This window comes from Dermacentor silvarum, chromosome 1, assembly GCF_013339745.2.
Source record: "Dermacentor silvarum isolate Dsil-2018 chromosome 1, BIME_Dsil_1.4, whole genome shotgun sequence".
Taxonomy (NCBI): Eukaryota; Metazoa; Arthropoda; class Arachnida; order Ixodida; family Ixodidae; genus Dermacentor; species Dermacentor silvarum.
This window is the reverse complement of record NC_051154.1, coordinates 204,505,203-204,529,028: the sequence shown is the minus strand read 5'-3', so window position 1 is coordinate 204,529,028 and position 23,826 is coordinate 204,505,203. Positions and strand designations below refer to the sequence as shown.

General features: G+C 45.8%; 1 protein-coding gene across 1 annotated transcript in view; it reads left to right on the top strand.

The window, feature by feature from the left end:
- Positions 1 to 1,498: 1,498 nt before the first annotated feature.
- LOC119436669 (cytochrome P450 4V2) overlaps positions 1,499 to 23,826 on the top strand; it is a 48,287-nt gene continuing 25,959 nt past the window's right edge. The window contains exons 1-2 of the mRNA XM_037703627.2: positions 1,499 to 1,995; positions 14,646 to 14,912. Coding sequence (XP_037559555.1) covers positions 1,941 to 1,995; positions 14,646 to 14,912 — 322 coding nt within the window. The 5' untranslated portion in view covers positions 1,499 to 1,940. The remainder of the gene's footprint in view (positions 1,996 to 14,645; positions 14,913 to 23,826) is intronic.

The following is a 23,826-nucleotide window of genomic DNA, read 5'->3' as shown; positions in this document are numbered from 1 at the left end:
TTCTGCCAGTTATGGATGATGAATTAAGCTGTGAGCAATGGCGAGGTTATTTTATCTCCCCTGGTAAATTCGGATGTGCTAAACCCCAGTACCCGCCTCGCTGGCTCAGTGACTACGGCGTTCCTCTCTCTCTCTCTCTCTCTCTCTCTATATATATATATATATATATATATATATAGTTCAAAAATAGAAGCACGTAGCAAAAACATAACAGGACTTTACTGACGTTTCGGCCTGGGTCCAGCCTTCATCAAGAGTGCGTTTACAACCAAATCCCAGCGTAATCCGAAAGCAATCCGAGTAGTCAACCAAGGATGCCGGCAGTCACTTCAAAACAACGCGTGTAATTTGCCGTGTTGTGATCACTCCATGGCAGAACAAAATCAGCTCACGCAAGATAGGGGTAATTGGAGATCGCAGGGAAATGCCTTCGTCCGGCAGAAGACATAAAAATAGGATGATGATGATGATGATGATGATGATCCAGATATCACGATAATTTTAGTGCTTTTACTTCTGCAGTTCGTAATGAGTCACATGCTAATCGAGTATCACGTCAGTAGAAGATACGACGGTGTTTATGTGCAGGTCGCCCCCCCCCCCCCCCCCCCCCTATCTCAAGGAAGGAATAAAACAATAAAACCAGGCACACTCGTCCCCTCATCAGACTGTAAAACTGACGCGTACGTTCTTGAATTTCTGGATGAATCCAAGCGCCGATGGTGCAATAAAGCAAACCGTACGCTTTCCACGGAGTTAATTCACAATAACAGAGGGGAACACACAAACATTCTCCAGATGGACCTGTGGAATACGAATTCAGCGTCAATAGACTTCGACATTAGTTTCTATTGCGCTAAGACAACGCACATACACTGCTGCTGATAGAGCGCGGAAATGCCCCTCATTTTTTTTTAATTAAATGTCTGTTCAGGAGAGGTTGGCATCAAGGGTGATGCCCGCTACTCCTTCTCTCTTAGACCAACAGTACGTATAAAGAATTGGCCGGCTGAAATGCTGACATAGCATCTCTTTATTGTATCTGTTTTAGTCAGCCTATCATTGTTACATACTGCCTATTTCATTTATTCTGTTCTTTCTTTCCATTTTTTTTTTCAGAACGGGTCTCCTAATCTGTGGAACACCACAAAAAGCTCTAATAAGACACGGACCATGCATTACGGTGACGCAGCTGCCACGTGACTGAGTAATGCTGAGACCAAAAAATAATGCACGTTGACAGAATCACTTCCTTTCGTTGAAAACGCTGCGTCTTCAAAGGGAAATAGCCATCATGCGAGGCGTGTTAAACAAAGTTGCCGTGCACATTAAAGACTCAGCATCTCCCTGTGGAGAAAGTACCTTGGTTTTGTTGCCAAAAATTATGCCATCCTGTCATAATACAGCGCACATGTAAATACATGTGCACAAAGGGAGCCCGCCCTGTCTGCTACAAGTTCCAAGGACGCGTGCGGCGACGGAGAAGCGGGTTGACGCACAGCGGCGGCAACAGGCCCGTCATAACGTACGCCGCGTCTCTGACAGCTCGATGACAAATCACCGAGCTCGGCACCCGACCCTATGCTCACTGATGATTAAGCAACACGTATACGTGCAGGTGCTAAACCTCGAAGCGAAGTCAACCATGCGCCACCGCTGCCTGCCATGGCAGTGGGACACGTTTTCATTAAAATCTATATAATGAACCTCTGAAAGCGGAAGCGAGAGCTATCCTCGATTGCCGACCAAAAGTGATGTACCGTGTGACTGAAAGGCAATCAGCGGAAAGACACCTGTCAACTCATCCGACGCCCGCATAGCGCCAAGCAGCAGCACCAGCGCGCGGTGGAAAGCGAGTGTCTGCGTCGCGCTTACTGTGTGTGCCACCGTGTGCGCGACCACATGCGCTCCGAGACCCGAGGATACAAGAGCAACGAAAGATGGGCTACATATCCGAGGGAATCTTCGTGGCAAAAACGTTGTGTGCGCATACAGGTGAGTAAACCTCGATGCACTGCGAACGTCTGAGCAGGTAGAATTACTGTGTATATATAAGGACGTCCCAGGGCCGGTATTTTGTAGCGATGCCTTATGACTTATTTTATACTAGTCTTATCATCCACCGCTCACGGCCGGCTGATCCCGTTGATAACGTGAGCGAACCGTCGCTCTGACCACTGACAAAGCGCGATAAGCGCGAAAAGGCGTTAGCACCGGAAAGGCATCACTACAAAATACCGGCCCACCTATCGTGCACCAAGTTTTATATTAAAAAAGCGAAGCCTTCTCGGCGGGTGAGAAGAGCTAAGTCACTTCTTGAGGTCACTGCTAAGTTCTTAGCAGTAACCTCAAAAAGCGTCCATTTTTTTATACCTCCTTAATAATTAGGCTGTAATTATTATTAAATTACCTTTTCATTTATTATACATATACTTCTGATAGGTCAGCGCTGTGATTTATAACTAGTCGAAAACATAAATATTCGAAAAACATTAAACGCCTAAAAGAAAAACAGTCCCCGCTTATTGGTAGCGCGCAACCGCCGTGTTGCTCTCAAACAGGCTGAGAACGAACAAATTCTGCCCATGTAATGGACCATTTAAAGTCATAAATATGACATCTGCAATTTCGTCGAGACGGCTGCTAACATTCATGTCCATGTTCGGGTTGGCCTTACGCGGCATATTCTTAGCTTGCGCTGTCATTTTAAAGCGAAGATTTTTTTGCAAAACCTCCCGGACTTCCCTGACTGTGGGGCTGCTGGGCGCTGCTGCTGTCTTGCCGAATAGGTAACACTTAAAAAACACAATTTAATAACGTGCCCGATAGTGGATCGAACCTCGGCTTCCCGGCACAGCAGCCCGATATCTAACCATTAGGGCCGCAATCATACGTATACTTCGACTATGCCAACGGCAACTATAGCTCTTTGAGATAGTCGCAGCGTGTGTCACATTGCGTAGTATGGGTGCGCGATATCACATGCGCGCGCGGCAATTTTCTTCACGCCAAAATAAATTTAGGGGTTTTACGTGCCAAAGCCACCATCTGGATATGAGAGACGCCGTAGTGGGGTACTCCGGAATAATTTGGATCACCTGGGGTTCTTTAACGTGCACTTAAATCAAAGTACAAGGGTGTTCTCGCATTTCGCTCCCATCGAAATGTGGCCACCGTGGCTGGGATTTGGTCCCGCGACCTCGTGCTTAGCAGCCCAACACCATAGCGACTACGCAACCCCGGCCGCTCCTTCACGCCAAAGACGCAAGAATGAAATGTTCAAATCTATAGCATTTTATAAACCGCTTCACGAAAGATTCGCGTCGCATTGATGCCAAGATGTGCGTTGGATGTGCATTGGATGTGCATTGGTGTTTTTTGTCTGAGAGATAAGACTTGCGGCTGTCTCTCTGAGGGAGCGGAGTTTGAATTCTACAGGAGCAGTGCGCTTTCTTCTTTCTTCTCTTTTAGTATATTTTTTTATTTTTGTTAGCCACTCCCAAAGAATTTCGCAATTCCTGCGACGATCCATAGCGGTGCCAGTGGCGGACATCCAAAGCACTTCGGGAGTGAGAGCGTAACAGGTATCTCTGTAAAAAGGGAAACGTTAACTTCGACAAAGCACCCGTTGGCGGAAAGAGTGTAATTCGAACAAAACAACATTTCAAATCAGTGGGTTAGTTCATTAACACAGCCCTTTCTATGGGTGTAAGGGTGTGAGTTATAGCACGGCTGCTCGATCAAACGGCTGGAGGTGCGGCCTGTTGGGTTGCGCCGGCGCGCACGGGGGAGAGCGGGAGCGCTGTTTATGCACTTTCGCCCACGTTGGCGCTAGTAGTCCGTAGGGAACTAGAAGCGAGAAGTGGGCTCTGAGCTGTCTGTGCCTGCGCTGCTCCTCTTTTACGCACTCAGCGTCGACCACGTTGGTGCACCCCAGGGACGCTGCCATACGTTTCGCCTGAAAAACCATAGAGTTAATATAGACATGAAAAACTTTCCTTGCTTTGCTGCGTATACACTCGGTTGGCTCGCTGTTCTCGACTGCAAGTGCCGCCGCCTTCGTTCAAGTAGTAGCGTCGCTCTTTGCTTGCTATGTGCATGGTCCTTTGCTCAGTATGCGGTATATGTGAATTAAAACGCCTAGGTTAGGTAGGTTAGGTTATGTTAGGTTAGGTTAGGTTAGGTTAGGGTTGTATTGTTACCCACCCGTATGCCGAACAGGCTACAGGCTCCTGAAGTATGCACCAAAGGCATCTTCGATCACTGCCCTACGCGATGGAGAACCATGAAAGTAATGGGAGAGGACATCCACCGGCGCAGATAAGGAGCTAGATCAATGCTATGCTGTCTGCAAACTGCATTTTGAACCCCTGTATATAATTAGGTAAAAGGGGAAAACAATGATTTCACTTTTGTTGATGTTTAGCGTCAATATTAAGCCAAATTTCAATATGATTCAAATACGACTGCAAAGTTTTATATGGTCTATGTTGTACATCATTTGACACCGAATAAAAAATGCGATATCATCAGCGTATGCATATACCTGCACATCATGGTGTGTCCGAAACACGTATTAGACAGCAAGGATTGAGGTGCGCATCCCTCGTGACAGGCCACTGTCGTCGGATAACGCCGTCCCCACGATTATTTCCAATTTGCCGGAGCACTTCAGGAAGAGAAGCCTGAAAGCAAGGAGCACATGGAAGAGGTGCGAACGTAACGCGGCAACGGCAAAGAAGAGCCGAAGCACACCTTCGGAGTTTGCACTGGCTAGTACTGATGCTTAATTCCCGGGCAGACTGCCGCCATGACGGCGGCTCAGCGCAAGAGGAAGAAGTTAAGCAGCATGCAGCATTGGGCGCGTTAAGTTAAGGCGCTCGAGCGCGCTCTAGCCAACAGAGTGCGCTCTTTTAAACTTAACGGCTAAAAAGCGATTTCCGGTGCGTGATTACGGAGCGACCTGGAAGCGGTGCGCGAGAGCGCGCGCCTGCTACGGCTTCCGGAAAAATGACGTGTTTCAGACTCTTTCCACTTATGCAAGTCCGTTCTCCTTGCCCATTTGTTCCTGCCGCCGCCACGCAGCCGGGTGTCTGCTCTTGGGCGCGATCGGGAACTTTGCGTGTTGGGGCGGTTTGAGCTTGGCGCGTACCGAAAATGACGGCCCGATCATTACTTGCCAGACGCACAGGTACCTAACCGAATAGTCGCAGTTTGGCGCGTTCTTGTCGCTACATTCATGTGTACGACTTCTTCAGAGCCTCATGTTATCATGGAAAAGGTTGGGGCAGTGCTCTTTGAATTGTGTGTCCGTGCATCTGGGCACAGCGTTGATCACATAATTCTGGATGCCTCGGATCATAACGCTTTCTGTCCCCTTGCGATCGGCAATGAGTTATCAATCGGCATACCGCGGAGCAGAAATAAATGCTCTGAAAGGGCACCTCTGAGAACAGCATGAACAGCTTGCATTGGATACGTATATAAGCCGCTGCTGCTGCCTCCGTCGCCGTGCGTCAAGTACTTCTAGCTCTTCATCGTCCATCAAGAACTGCAGGAGGTTGTTTATCGGCGTCGCCATCTTCGAAAAGCGCGCGCAATGCGATAGCGGACGCGGAAGCAACATAACATTCGCCAGACGGCGCATTCGTGCTCCCGTCAAGCCGGGCGCGCGCCGCCGCCGCCGCCGGCGACTGCGGCTGCGCAGAGGACTTTCAACATGGCTCTGAGGCGGAAAAAAAGAAAATATAAAGAAGTGAAAAGCGCGCGCTATCATCGTCCAATCGGAGATACGGGAGAGAGAAAAGCGGCGTTTATCAAAGGATGGCGGTACTTTCTTATATAGGGATTTTACCCGAAAGCAGTCGGCGAAAATCGCCGTTAAGCTCCGAAGGCGTGGCACGCGAGCGCACTCGAGTGTGCTCCCTTGGAGTTCAAAGCGCGCTAACATAACGCGCCCATTGCTTGTCATTTCTTTTTCTTTTAAAAACTCCTTCTAGATATTTACAGGAGTGAGACTCTATTTTACGAAACGGTTTTCTTTCTTTGTCAGGTGTATTAACTCCGAAAGACAGTACGAAAGGAAAAGATGCACCGGAAGATTGCGAAGACCTCCTGAGGAGAGTCCACATAGAACGTGTTCATTTCACTAGCCTCTTAACACTTTTTTATAGTGTACATGTAATTTTTTCATGAACGAGTATAATAAACAGTTTGTAATATTATAAGTTTTGTAATAATATGCAAAACAACTTACTGGTGTTTCTTTGCACACAAAATGTTAGGCGCATGCACATGCCAAATTGCACTCACGTTACAGTAAAAACGAGGTTTTGTGTATATAAATCAACTACAGAGTAAACCTGCAAAGCAGCAATGCTTGAAGGATAAATGTCATGTATGGATGTCGGAATATATTTTGCCTAATGACAACGCGCCTTCACGCTCCAGTCCGGTAAAAATGGACAAAAAATAGGAACGTATAGGGGGATTGAACTCTGCGTGGCAGTGTTGGGGTGGTGCCGCGCAGAGTTGGTTTGGTGCCGCAACAGCCACATTGCACTTTAAAGGCATAACAAACGGAAGAGTGTATTTGGCTTTACGTCCTGTAGATTACTGCACCAACCGTAATAAGCTTTTCACAGCACAACGGCGTGCATTATTTGCAAGGATCATTCATCCGCGCCTCCGGTGCAAGATCTCACCGATGCTCCGTAAACAAACCTCTAAGAGGAGGGTCAAGTTCTTCACAACGCACTGCCAAAATGCACAAATGCAATCTTCATGCCTTGCAGATTGCGCCTCTTTGAGGCATCTTTTGGAATAAACCGGCCGTGAGTGATACGTCCACTCTACCTCGATGCATAGGAAGTTTCAGGTGATGATGATGATGATGATGATTTATTGACATCCCCTTTGAAACGGGGCGGCGATAAATAGCCACCTAGCCTGCTTGATTTACTCAGGTATACTATACATGTTCTTTATCTAGCATTTTTGTATACCTCTCATTATTCTTTTTCTTTTTCGAAAATTTACCTTGTAGCGCTACCTATGATTTTAAGAGATCAGGTCGTATCCATCCTTTCCATGCTTTCTTTCCACCAGTACTCTAATCGTCTCTTGCTTATCTCTACGGCTGATCTGTTTATGTTTCCTTTCACTTTAAACCCAAGCGCTTCTGGGAGTTGCACGTTACCTACGGTTCTCGCTGGGTGGATCCCGTCGCATTCCATCAGGATGTGCTGAGTGGTTTCTGGATCTTTACTGCAGCACGCACATGTCTCATCTAGTTCCGAATATTTCTTCCGATATGTTTTCGTCCTTAGGCAACCGGCTCGAGCCTCAAATAGCAAGGCCCTTTGTGTTATCGTACAGATTTTCCCTTCTAATTCTTTTCTTCTCATTCTTAATTGTAAATCTCCATTGTCCTTTTTGTTTCCATTCTTTGCATCCAATTCACGGTCTCTATTTCTCTCACTTTCTTTCTGATGACTCCTGGTTGTCTATTTGCAGTTTCGATTATCCTGTACTTTGTTTCCAACTTCCTTGATCATGTGAACATGCGAACCGCGCCACCTGTCAGCGACGGCACCTCTGAAGACGATGGTGATTTGCTGTTATCCATTCCGGAACGGGGCGGCGACAAATACTCACAGAGCCTGCTTGAGTTAATCAAGTAATAGATAGATATTTGTCCGTATAGTATTTTGCCTATCTCTCCTTAATCTTTTCTCTGTTCCTTAAAACTTCTATATCTATATTCTATAGTTACCTTTAGCCTGTAATGGACCCAGATTTACAAATTTTCCCTGCTTTTTCCCCCCAATACTCTAAAGGTCTTTTGCTTATCGCGACTGCTGATGACTCTTGGTTACAAATTTACACATTGAATTACCTTGCACTTAGTTTCCAATTTTCTCGACCTCTTTCTCCATTCTGTGTTGACGCTTTTCAGGTACAGATACTTGTATAGTTTAGCGACCCATTTATATTGATCCATGTTTCTGAGTCTTTCTGCAAAACTAATTTTGCTTTGTGCTTCTCTTACTTCAAAAGAGGCCCAACCCATGGCACCCTTCACTGCCTCATTTGTTGTTTTAGGCCAAGCGGCTTACCAAGCTTGACGCAAACATAATGCGTCAAGCACTGCCACCATGTGAGCACACTATAAACCTTCTAGAAAACTAAACCTTGAAGAAGCGCCGCGCACTCTGCCAATACGAAAACGCGCGCGGCAGCGTGCGTAAGCTGTTTACAACTGCGAGGTTGACACTGAAGCCTTCACCGTCTGTCATACGTGCGGAAGCCAAGAAACTGCCGCGGACCGTTTTGTTCGTCCAACGAAACAAATGAATCCTGACTTGCGTTAGCCCGAAGCCTGAAGTTAGCATTAGGAGTGTCAAATTGGAAAAGTTACATAAAAAGTATATATATATATATATATATATATATATATATATATATATTCACAGTGAAGTAGACGCGCGTATGAAGCGGTTTATGAAGCGGTATGAAGCGGTCTCTTCGTCGTCAGTCAGCGCTGGTGTGTGTCTCCCTTTTTGTCTTCTTATGTGTTCTTTTTTTTGTTTTTTTTTTTGTTTTTTTTTGTTGTTGTTTTTTTTTTTTGGGGGGGGGGGGGGCTGTTTCCCTCTCGAGTCAATTACCTTCGTTTATCTATATACCAAGGTATTTATATTCCTTTACCCGTGGTATTTCCTGGCCCTATATTGACACTATCTGTTCACTGTTTTCATTTCATACCGTAACACTTGATTTTTAACAGCGGAGCTATTTAAGCCGGCTGTAATGCGTGCCGCGAGCCGCAAAACCTCGCCGAGCTATGAGGTCACTGCGTTGCCTAGCAATCTCATACCAGCTGTGCGATAGCTTCGTAAGACTCCGCGCCTAGACACTGCGCGCAGCGCATCTGCTCCGCTTGTCATAAACGTTCCGTGTAGCAGGTGTGAAGGCGGGGTTGCTAGTGTGCGGGCGGCAGTAGCAGCCATGAGGAGACCGAGGAAGAACCGCACTCCCGAGGAAGAGGCCGCTTTCCAAGAATCACGCCGCTTGGCCAAACAAGAATACAATCGCCGGCATCGAGCTGATCCTGCACAGAGAACCGAGGAATACTTAGCCAAGCGACGGCTCAGAGTCGAAGCTGCGCCACGCTTCTCATATATCTCTGGCAACGCTTCGCAGCTGCCGCGCCAGCGATGGCGTCACTGCGCGTTGCATAGCGCAGCTTGCGACACCGGCACTGCGTTCCACCGCGTTGCAATGCCGACACCGCGTTCCAGCAGACCCACTCCGCCAATGCGGTCGCCTATAGCAATCCCTTACCCTGCTTCGCCCAGCCATCTCATTGCTTCAAGCCGTAATTCTTGCTTTGCTTAGTCATGACAACACTTTGTGAAGCTTGGCCATGACGTCACACTGATTAGAAACATCATGTCGCCGCGATGGCGACACACCCAACTCTCGGGCACTTCGCACTGAGTAAATGTAACATGGGACGGCCGAAGAAGTACAAGGCTCCCGAAGAAGAAGCCGCTCAGCTGGAAGCTCGTCGTGCCGCCAGCCAAGAACGAATGCGGCGATTGCGTGCTAATCCGGAGTGTCGCACCGAAGCCGCTGCTGCTAAACACGCCAAGGCTAGTAAAACCTGGAAGAAGCTAGGTCGATCACCAGCTCCGCTGTTTACTCCAGCCTTGCACCACTAGTGCAAGCTGTCCACTTTTTTTAATGCTAAATTTCAGACCTAAATTTTCGCCTTCCTGTCCACAGATATTAGCCAGACGTTGCATATCCCTTTGGTTGTTAGCTAGAAACACAGTGTCGTCCGCATAAAACAAACCTGGAAGCTGTTGCTCTACTATTGTACCGGCCTCATTGTATGAGAGATTAAACCCGATATTGCTTCCCCCTAGTACCCTTTCCATCCTTACCATGTACATCATAAACAGCGGGGTTAGAGGGCACCCCTGTCTCGGTTCCTTGTTGATATTAACTGGCTCCTCGCTCCTCAACCCTTAAAATTCCACGCGCACTGTATTTTCTCGGTAAATCTCTCTTAAAAGCTGCATACAGTCGTTGCCTATGCCTTCTCCTTCCAGAATGTTTCACAATATGCTGCGGTTTACGTTGTCATTCTGTATCAGGAGTTGCTCATGTTGCTCTACAATCTTCTCATTGACACTTTTCATCTATAATAACGGAGAAGTTGATTAATTAATTAGGACTAATTATCTAATTAGGCGGAATGCAAAACATAATCTGAGTATCTCCAAGCGATGCCAAACAACATTACCTTGGTTCGGTCCAGCTACGTCGCATTCGCATATTTTTAAGCTTTGGGTCAAGTTACGTGGGACACCCTATATAGGACGGACGAGGAATACTTTTCCTCTACACTGTGAACCTACACTTTTCATCTACACTGTGAACCATCGGCGGTGGAATCGAGCGAGACATGAGATCGTCCGGAGCAACGATATAAAGAAGTCAGATATTTTACGTTAATCTCGATTTACGTGTTACGTAAACAGATGAAACCCATGAGCCAACATTTACGTAAGACAGCGCAGTCCGCAGCTTTGAAACGAGTAGGCGCACAACTTGGTATTGGCGTGTTCAATAACAGAATTAATCTTTTTCGAAACCCGTGAGCCAACATTTACGCTTTCCGTTCCGCGTCATGGGCCTTGTTTAGTCTGCAGTCCTCAAATCACCGGCGACTGCGTTCTCGGTGCCCGTACGTTGGTATTACTAATGGCATCGCCGCAAGTTTGCGTCATTCTTTTGCCTGTCCGTAGAGGCTTGTATGTCCATGTCCTCATCGCCATGCTGGGGCATGAAAATTGCTTAATAAATCGAGAATAATGTAAAATATCTGTCTTCTTTATATCGTTGCTCCGGACGATCTCATGCCTCGCTCGATTCCACCGCCGATGGTTCACAGGCTTCATCGCCTGTCTTCGCTCACGCTGGCGGCCAGTGCAGGCTACTTTTACTTCAGCATCCGGTGAAGGTATATACACCTGAGAGGTGCTGTTCACATGGAGCGGCGCTGTCTAACCGGACCGATTCACTATGATTTGCAACTCCAGCCGAGTTAATTCCATTCATATTTTTGAATTATCTTTGTTTAGCGTGATACCTGTCACCGACTTGTGATAGCGTTGCAATGCATAATAATATTGCGCCAGAAGTCCACCGTGAGGCGGCCCGTATTACAAAAATCCGAATTTATGTTTACTTTAACGCGTCCCTAAATCTTATTTTTCCATTTCGCTTTCTTCCAAGTGTGGCCGCTGTAGCAGTGATTCAGCGAAATGCATTGACATTTCAGTGGCGTGAATATAATTGACACACTTCGACATTACCTCTGTGTATTAGCTCGAGAAGCAGCTGATCAGTTTGAGCACTCTAAAGCAGGCGAAAATTGAGGGCTCGCAAGAGCGTCGCAGCAGTGCCACGAAAGAGTGAAATACTCTAATACCGAGCCGAGTCGTGCTTGCAGACTCTGTTTAAATGTTTTGGCAAAGCATAACTTCATATACGATGTGACGTCGTCCGAAGAAACACTTTATGTGTGTTTCCTTCGCTTCGGATGTCGCTAACTCCAGCACAAAAAAAAAAAAATAAGGCACGTTCTTTCACGCCGAGAACGAGTCCGGCCACGTCTAACATTTGTCGTAGGTCGAGGCGAATAATTTTGCTATTGGCTTGAAGTAACAAAGCAAAATACACGCCATTTCTGTTGCTCTATAAGCAAGAGCGCGCACGCAGTTTCGATGTTAGCACAACGCGGTCTGACAGGTCTCTCCGTGCCAGCGTTGATTGAGCTTGCCCCACGAGGCACTACTGATAGTTCTTGCTCCAACACGCCGCCTGGGCAGTGTCAGGAGCCCATTGACACAAGAAAGCACCCTGAAGGGTTTCGATTTCTTTATTGTCTACCCACCAGAATTGCGGAGTGGCAACTTAGCAGTTGGGATGATTCCGGAGGCATTTGAATGATTCTGGAATAGAATGGAAGCCCGATATTCAGAAATGGGAGTTGGAGTAGAATGAGCGCATAGTCCCGAAGCGCTAAATGTTGATATTAAGCGAGTGTACAAAACCGGTAAGTATGCCAGTTAGACTAAACTAGACTTGGCCAATTTGTTACATTGCTGAATTTTTACTCAATGCGACTTTTTCACTATCTACCTATAATTACCTCTGTCGTGATCATTATACCCAACACGGTATTCTACACATCTTATGACCCGGAAACGTTTATTCGTAACCCTGGTGAAGTGCATTCAAACAAATATTTAGTTAGAGTTAACTCCTTATTTTTAGTGACCTCCTTAAAATTTAGTGAAGGAATTAAGTTGCCGAAATGTATTCGATTCAGCCACAACATGCTAGACGTATGACAAAAAGATGCAGACCAAAAACGGCCACGTCACAAGCGATTGCACCCTGCGCAAGCCCACGGTTATTTGGAAAGCACTACATGTACTTTCGCCGGCTGTCATGTATACTGGAAGCGTGGTAAGAGGCGGTGAGAGAGGTGTGCTGAAAAGTTGGGCCCCATTCGATGAAAGTATATGTGAAAAAAAAGAACTTCTGCGGTTTTCCGTGCTAAACACACGAAATGATTGTGAGGCGCGCCCTAGTGGGGGACTTGGATTAATTTTGGGCCTTTTGGGGTTCTTTAACGTGCACCCAAGCCCGGGAGTTTTTGCGTTTTGCCTTCATCGAAATGCTGCCGCCACGACTGCCATGTTTGCCCCTTTTTCAAGCGAAGATTTTTTTGCGAACTCTCCCAGACATTCCTGACTGTTCCTGACCGTGGCTACTGGCAGCGGCTGTTGTTTTGCCGAATAGTTCATATTGAAAAAAAAAATCAATTATGTGCCCGATGGTGGGACAAACCTCGGTCCCCCAGTACAGCAGCACGATGCTCTATAACTATTAGGCGACACTCACACGCCGAGTGTGTCCCATCGCGTAGCATGGGTGCGCGAGAGCACCCGCACGCGCACCCGAGCTGATGGAAGGGGCTGCGTTTGGACATCTTGCAACGTGGATGATGTGGCTTGGGCGAGGGCCTTCGATATGACCTTGTACTGACATTGCAATAACGCAGAAGCTAACACTGGTTTCATCACTCGTTATACATTTAAACAAAGCTTCGCTCTATGTAGATTCCAGTAACGTGCGTTGGATCTGCCGCAATTTTCTTTCGCAAATAATTGCGTTCACCCACTACGGGAGACGTCGTGTAAGATTATTTTGTACCTTTCTATACATAGAGGATTAATATATAGACAGATTACAGGCAACAACGCCCTGAAGAGACAAGAGGCCACAAATCGTGTTTGTTGTTTCGTGACAAAAATAGTACGTAACATTATTTGTTACGTTGTTAAGGCTTCAACCAATTTTTTTTTTTTTGTCTCTAGGCACAGAATCGCAAGTAGTAAACAATTATAGAAAACGCGTTTCATTTACTGCAATTGGGGGAATTGAATGGGCGAGCTCAGCCACTCCAGAAGTGGGAATGGTCTAACTCTCAATATTCCGAGGAGTTAAGAGGTGTGGAATTATGGGGATCTCCACTTTCCCAAATGGAGCGGGAATAGAAGGTAGGGCTCCACTCTGTAACTCTGGTATTCATTGGCGGCTGGCAGCCGGATTTCTGTAACAAATTCGTTTCTGTCGATGTACTGTTTGGTCTTCTATTATTTATCTACAAGAACGTTGTTAGTGACGAGTTAATGTTTTCTCACTGTAATAGATAATCGAAGAAAACTTTATGGCTGTGTTTTCTTTTTTTTTTACCTTTGTGGGCACTGATGAACCGTCCAATCATTTTTGAGAGCTAGTGAGCACCTACACATTGCCAGGTGACAGCCTGTCGATAGCCGTGTGGAAACGATCGATATGATTTCGTTAACCACAGCGAATGTTCGGGACAAAGAGGTATAACATGAGTGAAAGGTTAACACTCTGATTTTATAATTCAGTTAAAACGTCTATTAGTAATGCAAAGCTAATGACCTGTAACTTAGCCATAATAGAGAAAACCTGTCGAGACAGAGGGAGAACAATTATACAAGCCATTTGAAGCATTCCATTGACCGTGTACGAACTTCCATGGTTTCGTGAAACGAGCGCCCTTGCAGTGAATGTCGTAGTACGGCCTGTGATGAGTCAGACAGATGCGGCAGCACAAATTTTAAGAGCATGCATCAGGGGGTAAGGTGACGCACGCGACACAAGAGTCCCCTTTATCTGTGCTCAGTGGAACGGACCTGTGCGAGCCTGTTCTGGGCAGGAACCATATTTCGGGCGCCATCGACCCAAGACTACATGCGCCCGAAACGTTGCCTCCACGACTCATACATACATATTTTTTTTTCTCTTTAAGGCACCTTCCTCTTCACACCTATAAGGCAACCGCGCCGCCACCATTGTCTCCACCCCTCGCCTCAACCATCGCCCGGTGTGGCGTTCATTGTTTGTTCTGGGGAGAAGGTTCTTCGCTGAACGAAAGACGGTAGCGCCAAACGCTGCATGCGCGGCACAAAAGCGACAGTTTTACGCCTACGCACACATCGCGACACAGCAAACTGCTTCGGTCCCGACAGGAGCAGCGACTACGGACGGTGGATCCGCCATGTCGGCAGATGAAAAGATGACCCCCACGTCGGGTTTCAGCCCGGCAGTGACAGCGGTGATGGCAGTACTGGGTGCTGCTCTTCTTACAAAGATCATCGTGGCCCTGGCCAGGTGGTTGCGCATGTACTGGTGCCTGCGCAACGCACCCCATCCCGAGCAACGGTGGCCGTTCTCCCTCGCTTTCGACATGTGGCAGAGCCTGGCCAAAATGGACCCGAACCTGCAAGTCACAGCAAGTAAGAAACAAAAAGCGGCTAAAAAGCGCGCCAAGTTGCCGAGCACGGAGCAATTTGGCGCGTTTTCTAGTGGTCCGCGCCAGACCTATAAGGAATGATGTGACATCGCGCGAGTGTGCCACTTGTGATTTCGTTCATGAACGCTGAAATGCAACATCTTACTTTCCACTCATTTCAAAAACTGCATTAAATTGTTTGTGCTTAAAATAGTTCCGTTATTAGTATGTTCACATTTCGCGACGGAACTACACGAAGAACAGGTGTCCTGGTGAGCGGGAATATAGCAACGCCTAGAATAATCTACCGCACAAAGCAGCAAAACATAAGTGGCCTGTTTCATCTGGCTTTCCAAATCGCTTTCCTTTTATTATTCATGAGTGATGCGGCGTGATGTAATGAAGCAGAAAGAATGTCTGAAGGACAAGAACCATATAAAACAGCAGTGTTTGCCTGCACATTCCTTGACTATATTTATTTCCTTTTTCCTTCAGCAATCGTCGTCGAGTTCTGATATTCCCGCCTCCCAATACTTTAAACCCACAAAAATCAGTGTTATTTACTTTAATTTAAACTGACACAATTTCACGCTGCAAGTAATTATCGTAGCAACGTAAATGCCCATGGGCTTTTCAAATCCAGACAATTTGTACATTGATTGTTCTGTAGCAACGAACAATGCGGAAAAACCAAGCGTGACACTTTCCAGAACTGACATACGGTATGTCAGCATGCCGGTGTAGGGCAAGAGCCGGGGCTAATCTTACTGCACATCTGTCTGTAAAGTTGCTAGCACATATTCATCCTTTTTTTTAATTACTGCTGGTCACGTCAAGTCTTTATCTTCGTGTAAATCTCTGTCTTATTTGAATCGCTCCATATAACGCGACATGAGGTACAAGATATGGTGCCAACCAGTGCTACTAGATTACACTGAGTTCTCAGACTCAACAAAGGATGCCGCAAAAACACGACCTCCTTCTTTTGGCTGCTGCACCCGCCAGGGGAAAATCTGTTACGCATACTGCCACGTGGTTGGCGAGGAAAGGTCGCTAGTGCAATAAAATCTGAGATTGCCACCTGCCGGTCAAACCAGCATTTCTAGTGTTGCAGTGTTGGTAGCTTAAAGGGACACTAAAGAGTCACACTAAATCAGCTTAGATCGGTAAAGTATTATTTCGAAACTATACGTTCGTTCATTTGGCGAGAAAACTTTCATGATTATTGAAGCAAATGAAGCTCGAATTTTTTTAAATTTTGTGCCGAATCCTCCGCGTCATTATGTCAGTGTCACGTCACGGATTTTAAAGTTTGCTCTCGTATTTGGGTCATTTGGGCGCAGGGAAATTAGGTGAAACTTGCTACGTTGATTCTGTAGTTATACTTCTGAATGCAAGGTAGCCTGTCTTAAACGATGGTCAGTTAAGCAGACCCCAGTAGACGCTATTGAAATCTATGACGTCATTTCGAGCTGGTGCCGAAATGTCAGGATGGCACCGCCAATCGTCTTATGCATGTTTTCTTTCTTACCAAACTTCCTCTGACGACCATTCTTTCACTGCAGAAGCGTAATTTACTAATGCAGCTCCACCTAATAAGCCTATTCAGTGCCCCTCTAACTGTCTTAACGCATGTGAACCGTTTCACTTGCCGCCACGCCCACCGGGCGATGATGATGATCATTTGATCATTTATTGGCATCCCCTCTGAAACGGGGCGGGGACAAATAGTCACTTAGCCTTGTTGAGTTACTCAGGCATGCTATCAATGCTTTTCCTTCTAGCATTCTTGTATACACCTCTTTATTCTTCTCTATCTGCCTTGTACCGCTGCCTATGCCTGTAATGGATCCGATCGTATCAGTCTATTCCCTGCTTTTTTTCAACAATACTCTAAACGTCTCTTGCTTATCTCGACTGCTGACCGGTTGATTCTTCCGTCTACTTTAAATGCAAGCACTTCTGGAAGTCGTACGTTACTTAATGGTCTCGCTGGGTGAATCCCTTCGCATTCCATTAGGATGTGATGAGTGGTCTCCGGATATTTGCTGCAGCATACACATGCCTCATCTAATTGCGAATATTTGCTCCGGTTTGTTTTTGTCATTAGGCAACTAGCTCGAGCCTCAAATAGCAAGGCACTTCCCTTCGTGTTATCGTACGGATTTTCCCTTATAATTTCATTTTGTCAATCTCCATGGTCTCCATGATATTCTCCATGGAAATTGCAAGCGCCATCTCGAAGGCCATGTACCTGCCGTGGTGCGCGCTACCGAGGTGGCCTCTAAGTACAATCGGGACAATTATAAGTGGGATCGCGAACAAAGATTAACCAAAGGGCTATTGCTAGAATAGGGCTAGAAGCGCACATAAAAACTACAATCGAGGCACTACAACGACACATGGAATGGGGAACTTTAATGTGCAGGAGTCTCCGACAAAATTCTGCTTTGCAATCAATTGAGAAATATGAAAGAGAATAGTCGGGCAGCTGAGGTATTTTGGGTATCTAAACAGAAAAAAAAACGTCGTTGACTCAGGGTGGAAAATAACAATCAATTTAACCCGTGAATATCGCTCTTTAACGGAGATGGACAGCGGCAGAGAAAAAGGGTGTTCAACGGGACATGAAAGACGCATCAACAGCATACATGATAGGTGCGGTTGAGAATAAACAGCCTAGGAAGCTATATCGAACAGAAAAAAAGTATAGGGTTCGACGGAACACCGTCTGGTGAGGGATATACGTTTTCTTCTTGACAGCAAACAAATACTCGCCAAAGTTTGAATAAAAAGCTTTGGTGAATGTTTGTTTAAAAAGAAAATGGACCAGAAAAGAATGAACAAAAAAGCGTTTATGATATTTCATAAGGGAGTGGGCTACTGTTCGAAGCCATATAATAATACCTGAAAACGCGGAATTACAGGGAAACATTTGTCTGTGGCTTATGCGTGGAAATAGCGCAGAAATCCTGGAACATGTTTTGTTAGCCTGCCGCAGTATCCATCAAGAGGCCAATGAGGACGTCGTTTTTCCCGACCGAATCCTTGGGTTCTAATGATAAAGTATAGTGGAAAGATAAATGAATCGCAATGGAGTGGGGGGGGGGCAGTAAGAGTCGACTGGAGAATTATACGGTGAAAGTCATCGAGCACACAGACTGAAAAATAAAAGAACATAACTTTTTCAAGGCAATAAAACATTTCAATTTGCTGGTTTGTTAACGAAGACCCGGGATCTTCAAGGCTACGAATAAATCCAGAAAATTGTAAAATTTGCGAGCTCAATGTCTCCAGCTACCACGCCATTTTCCAAGGAGATGCCCGTAAAATACGTCCATCCATCCAGCTCGGTGCGCGTGGCGGGAAAGGAAAGAGGTCACGCTTTGGCGCGGCAGCGAAGCAATTGATATTTTACCTTATAGAAGCGTCGGTGCGAACCGAGAAGTCGGAAAAAGTAAAAAAAAAATGGCATGTTTGTTTATGCACGATCAAATGCGGCTCCACAAAAATGGTTTCTCAAGGGAAAGAATGAAGAACTCCTAATTACGCCATGCTGTGACGACGCGTACTTCAAGGTACTTATTAGTTTCTTTTTTTTCTTTATAATCAGCCAACAAACAATGCCAGGTTACGATTTGGTCCGTTCGTGAAAGTAAAGCAATTGATTAAGCTAAAAGTGAGCTATTATCTAGCGAAGGTTTACCACTATATATGGTTTCCCCGGCAGCTGCTGCTGGGAATTTGATTTTTCTTTCTCTCTACTCCTCCCTTCTTTCTAGCCCCCTTTTTCCCCAGCCCGCATGCAGGGTAGCGAACCGGAGATTTGCTTCTGATTAACCACCCTGCCTTTCCTCTCGCTCTATCTCTCCCTCTTGAAAGTGGCGTCACCAACTCTCTCTCGCTTTTAAGTTGCTGCTTCGCATAACAATCGTCACTGTCAATGCAGGCACACTGGAACGCTCAGTGCTGTGACACAGACGGTTACTCACGCCGGCTGACTTCAGAAACTGTGCAATGCCCTTTTGATTTTTTGCAAGAGCGATGTGAGAGCCGGCAGTCCTATTTTGTGGTGAGATATATATAAAGCAGTCGTTTTTATTGCTTGTATCGTAGAATCAAAACGGCCGTTATCTACACCGTACAGGTGAAGAAAGGTCGCGCAGCCAGGGTTAGCACGTTTACCACAGTCGAGGGTTCACTACGTGGACGTGCAGTGAGTTCCTCGTGAAATAGAGTTTAAAATGTATAAATAAATAAAGAGTGGTGAACTTTCACCTCTTTTTGTCCGTACTTGGACGGCCGCGCCACGTGGTTGCTCGGTTCCCGAAATGTGGCGTAGAAAGCAATCCCACGAGCGCGCCGGGTTTCTCATTGTGTGTGCTCTTTAAGAGGATTGAAAGTGTTATTATTGACACTCAAATTACGCCATGTTGTCAAGTTCCATCATGTTAGGTGTCTCGAGTCAATCAAAAAGGGACGCAGCTTCCCTGTGAGCCAGTCAGGGCTGACAAGATAGTAAATTCGACAATATGGTGGAATTTGGCACTGTACAGAATACCGCCCCAGCACACTTACTGCTGAGGCTGGGACTAGATCTCGTGCATAACATTCAAACGCTTTATCGTGGCGCGAAGACCAGCTCCAAAGGGTCAGGTGCACCGTGCACCACAGCATATGCGCGTGCGCTGATGGTCCCTTGCAGGTGCGGATCGCCGTAGCAGATATCGTGTTATGTTATGCTTAAACACTCTATTCGTCGGTTCGCTGTCCTCGCAATCAGTACTTGCCGTATACTTGTACGCGATAAAGAAAAAAAGTAAGGGATTACAATTACAATCAAATCATTTAAAGATATTATTCATTACTCTGACCAGTTACGGCTCCATGAAAGTATTTGAGCAATTAGTAAAACTTAACTGATTAGTTCACGTTATTTCCTCTCAACCTTTATTAACAATGCTCAAATGTGTTATGTACAGTCTGTGATACGTGCATATGTGCACAATTTTGGAAAATTTAGAACTCCTAGTGTTTCCTCCAGGTCAATCAGGTCACTAAATCGGACAGCTACTATTCGAAATCTTGCATTTTCAAACTACCAACAGTGGCATTGACATGAATGAAACGCAAGTTGAAGAAAAAAAAGTTTACAATCTCTTCATTCGTGGCCGGGGCCGGATAAAAAAAAAAGAATAGACAGGTAATGTTTCAAGCAGCAAGCAACATCTGGTTCTAATTACCTCTTTGTAGTTCAAATGTGTATAAGAACCGAATGAAACAGGCTATCACCCTTCTGAACAGCGCCAAAATTGTAAATGGAACCTGCATGGCTTCCACGCTACCTATCCACACGGTTCCCGAAGCAAATGGCGTCACTAGGAGTACAATTACACCCCTTTCCTTAGAATTACCGTTCCAATAAAAATCTCCTAATTCCACGTGGGGTTTTTCGCACCGTTAACCTTTGCCTTAACGCTAAATGAACCCAAATTTTCTATTATACTTTCGTGCATAGCTAGGAGTAGTCTTCAACTGAAACCCCGTTTAAGACCTTGTTGAGTCACAATAACTTAAAGGCAGCCTGCGAAGCAGTTTCGTTGGTCATTGCGCACTCTTGTTAGTTTCTTCGTAGGTGATCCTAAACGAAAAAGTAAGCGTCGTGGCTTATCAATTCCTCCAACTATTGTTGGGAAGCAAGAATGCTCAGTTAACTACAAATTGTAGAATGTCGTACCAAACAGTACCTGTAAAAACAAGAGTATCAAAACAAGACCTACAGCAACGTTCGCGGCAGCATTGACATTGCAGTGACTAAGGCACCCAATAAAATGTTCGTTCTCTTTCTATGGCATGGCGACAAGCAAGCCGAAATCTGTCTTTTAAACATACAGAGTAACAAAGTCTTCTGTCCCTCTTACCTACTTTTCTGTACCCATATTCACAAGAAAATGTTTATGCTAGCACTGTTCGTAACATCAGGTGCCAGCCAATAATGATGCCGGACATGTTAACGAATGTGACCCGCGAATGAAAAAAAGCACTCACCAGCGAAAAGCTTTGTGAATTCGGCCGCTGATCTTATATTTTAATAAGATGGGTATAGTCGCACTTGTACGCGTTACAGACAAAAAAAGTAACCAATTACTATTACAATTACTTCATTCAAAAAATGCAATTGATTACTGTGACCAATTACTGCCCATGAAAGTGATTGAGAATTTACTAAAATTTAATCGACCACATTTAAGTTACTTTCCTCCCATCGTTTATTAACATCGCACAAATACAGTAAACAGAAGTAACTGGCCTGGCTCTTTCAGTGCCTCCTATGCAGCACTTCACACGTAGTTGTATATCTTCACTAACATTTGCTTCTCCCAATTTTCGTCGGTCATCTCTCCTCGTTTTCTGGTGACGACACCAGCAGCGAGATTGAAAACTCACTCGATGTGCACGCTGGAGGGAAGAGAGGTGCTGCACCGTACGAACACATTGCGTACAAGATTCTGGTTGCTCAATGCCGCGATGCTCGCGTCTGAGTTCTCTATGACACGCAAGGCTTCACTGTTGCTGGGGCTCGGAGAAGGCGATCCCGGTAGGTCAATGAAAATCTGAAAAAAAATCGTCCATAGGTGATTTTCTGGCATCAACAGCCGAAGCAGCCATTGCTATCGAGGCAGAGCAGCGCCGGCTCAAATCATCCGCCAAAATCTGGTAGAGCGTTAAGATAAGGAAAGAAATACTGACGCCCAGGCTTGCCTGTCTGAACATGCGCATCCACGAGGCTGCTGCATAACACGACCACGGACGTTCTACTGTAGTTACCGCCAAATTCAAGTGCTAAAAGCTGCGTCGCCTCTTACGGGTTCCGTCACGAAAGTAACTGATTACATGTTATGGAAGAAAGTAAGGGAATTATGGTAAGCGTTACCGAGTAAAGAAAGTAATACATAAATACAAAGCTACCAAAAATGTTATTGATTACAAGTAATTTTTTAATGTAATTTGTTACGTGTAAGTCTACATAGTATTAAAGTGGTGGTACTCTGTAGTGAATTTCTTGTTACGCTTACTCCTTGAGTTCTTCGCATGCGTTTTTATTTAGCAACTGTCTGTCCAGTCCACATCGTTTCCTTCCGCTTTTATTCCACTCAGCAACACAACCTGATGCACCAACTGGCCCGACAGTCGACGAGTCTTATGTCTGTTTCTGGGCTCTTTCTGTGGAGCTAATGGGGTGCTCGCATCATATAAATGTTCGAGTTTCTGTCAAGCAGTCCATGGGCACGATACCATACGGATTTTGCATTCACTGTGCCCACAACCTTGTTTTACGTGCTTCTTTCCACACTTCACTTAAATTTTACCATTCCATATGTAGTAAATTCAGCAAAAGTGCATGGTATTACTCATTATCTACAAGTATTAAGCAAGGTGACCTTGCATTTCCATCTGTACTGGCTTCATGCCATAGCTTCTGTACATAATGGCTCAACAGTCTTCAATGTATCTTTACAGGCTAGAGATAATTTGATCTGCAGTCCCGTGTCTCAACATCTACTTCATTCAGAGCTTTATATTTCTTAAACCAAACTTTCCTTGCTTATTCCCCCCACTTTTCTGGTGCTGGAATGGTATGCAGGAAGGCCCAAGTTTGGCAAAGTTCGGGATCTCCGCGAGCTCTGGCGATACCCTCAGATGAATTAGCTGATTGTATCAAGACACAAATTTCAACCCTCGGCACGCCTCCAGTTTCACGGCCTTATCTAGATTCACTCTAGGGTTATCATCCCTTGGGCGTTACCTCACGGGCGGCCGTAGAAGTAGGAGTGGCGTGGTTAAATCGCCGGCGCCTTCTTTCATTTGTTCATCGTTCCACTATGTGCAAGTAAGCTGAAGATAAAAAGTTTTTTAATGTATTTCATTGCGCACTTTAAGTTTATAAGCATTTCAAAATGTACAAGATCCGCACTAAGTCTGCTTTAAAATCATTCGCAATCGATTACATATCCCGGCCGCGGCCGCATTTCGATGGGGGCGAAATGCGAAAACGCCCGTGTACTTAGATTTAGGTGCACGTTAAAGAACCCCAGGTAGTCCAAATTTCCGGATTCCCCCACTACGGCGTGCCTCATAATCAGATCGTGGTTTTGGCACGTAAAACCCCATAATTTAATTTTTAATTTAATAAATATTGCGTTGCACTACGAGAAAATGGTGGATAGACAGATGATGTCCGAAAGAGGTGACACGCTCGTGATGTTACCCGAAAAGGCGTGGAAAGCGGCTTGCGCTGAATGTGCAGATAGATATCGGGACAGTCACAGTGTTGTGATATTGCGTTGACAACAATAAGCGGCGCTGGCGCGTAACATTTCCCAGTCTTCTGTGTTTGGGGTGCGCTCGTGTTGACATACGTAGCTTCATCTCGACATTTTATTGTCTGCTGTTTTCACGCGTTCCGCGCTATCTTTGTTCACAGACTGTCATCGAGCAAACTTAGGCGAGCGAGAAACTCGGGGCATCCTGCATAGTACCCCTGGCTGCTGCTTGCTGTCTTGCACAATTGGTCGGTCCCAGACATACGGCAAAGCGGCACCGGATGTCGTGCAAATCGAGGCGACCCGCGGGTAGCAAATGATGTACGTAAGCGCTGACCTGAGAGCTTCAACATACCCCACCATCGTCGTCATGCTGTCGTAGTCGTGCCGTCGTCGTCACTTGATCGTCTACACTGCATTTTTCATTTCGTCAGCATCACGCTGCCGCCGTTACGCCGTAATCATTACGTCATCGTCATAGTATCGTCATCGCGCTAACGTCGTCTTTTCGTCATCTCGCCATCGTCGTCATTGCCTCGTCGTCATAAATTTGTCGTCAAGCACTCATGGTCATAGCCTCGTTGTGACGCCGTT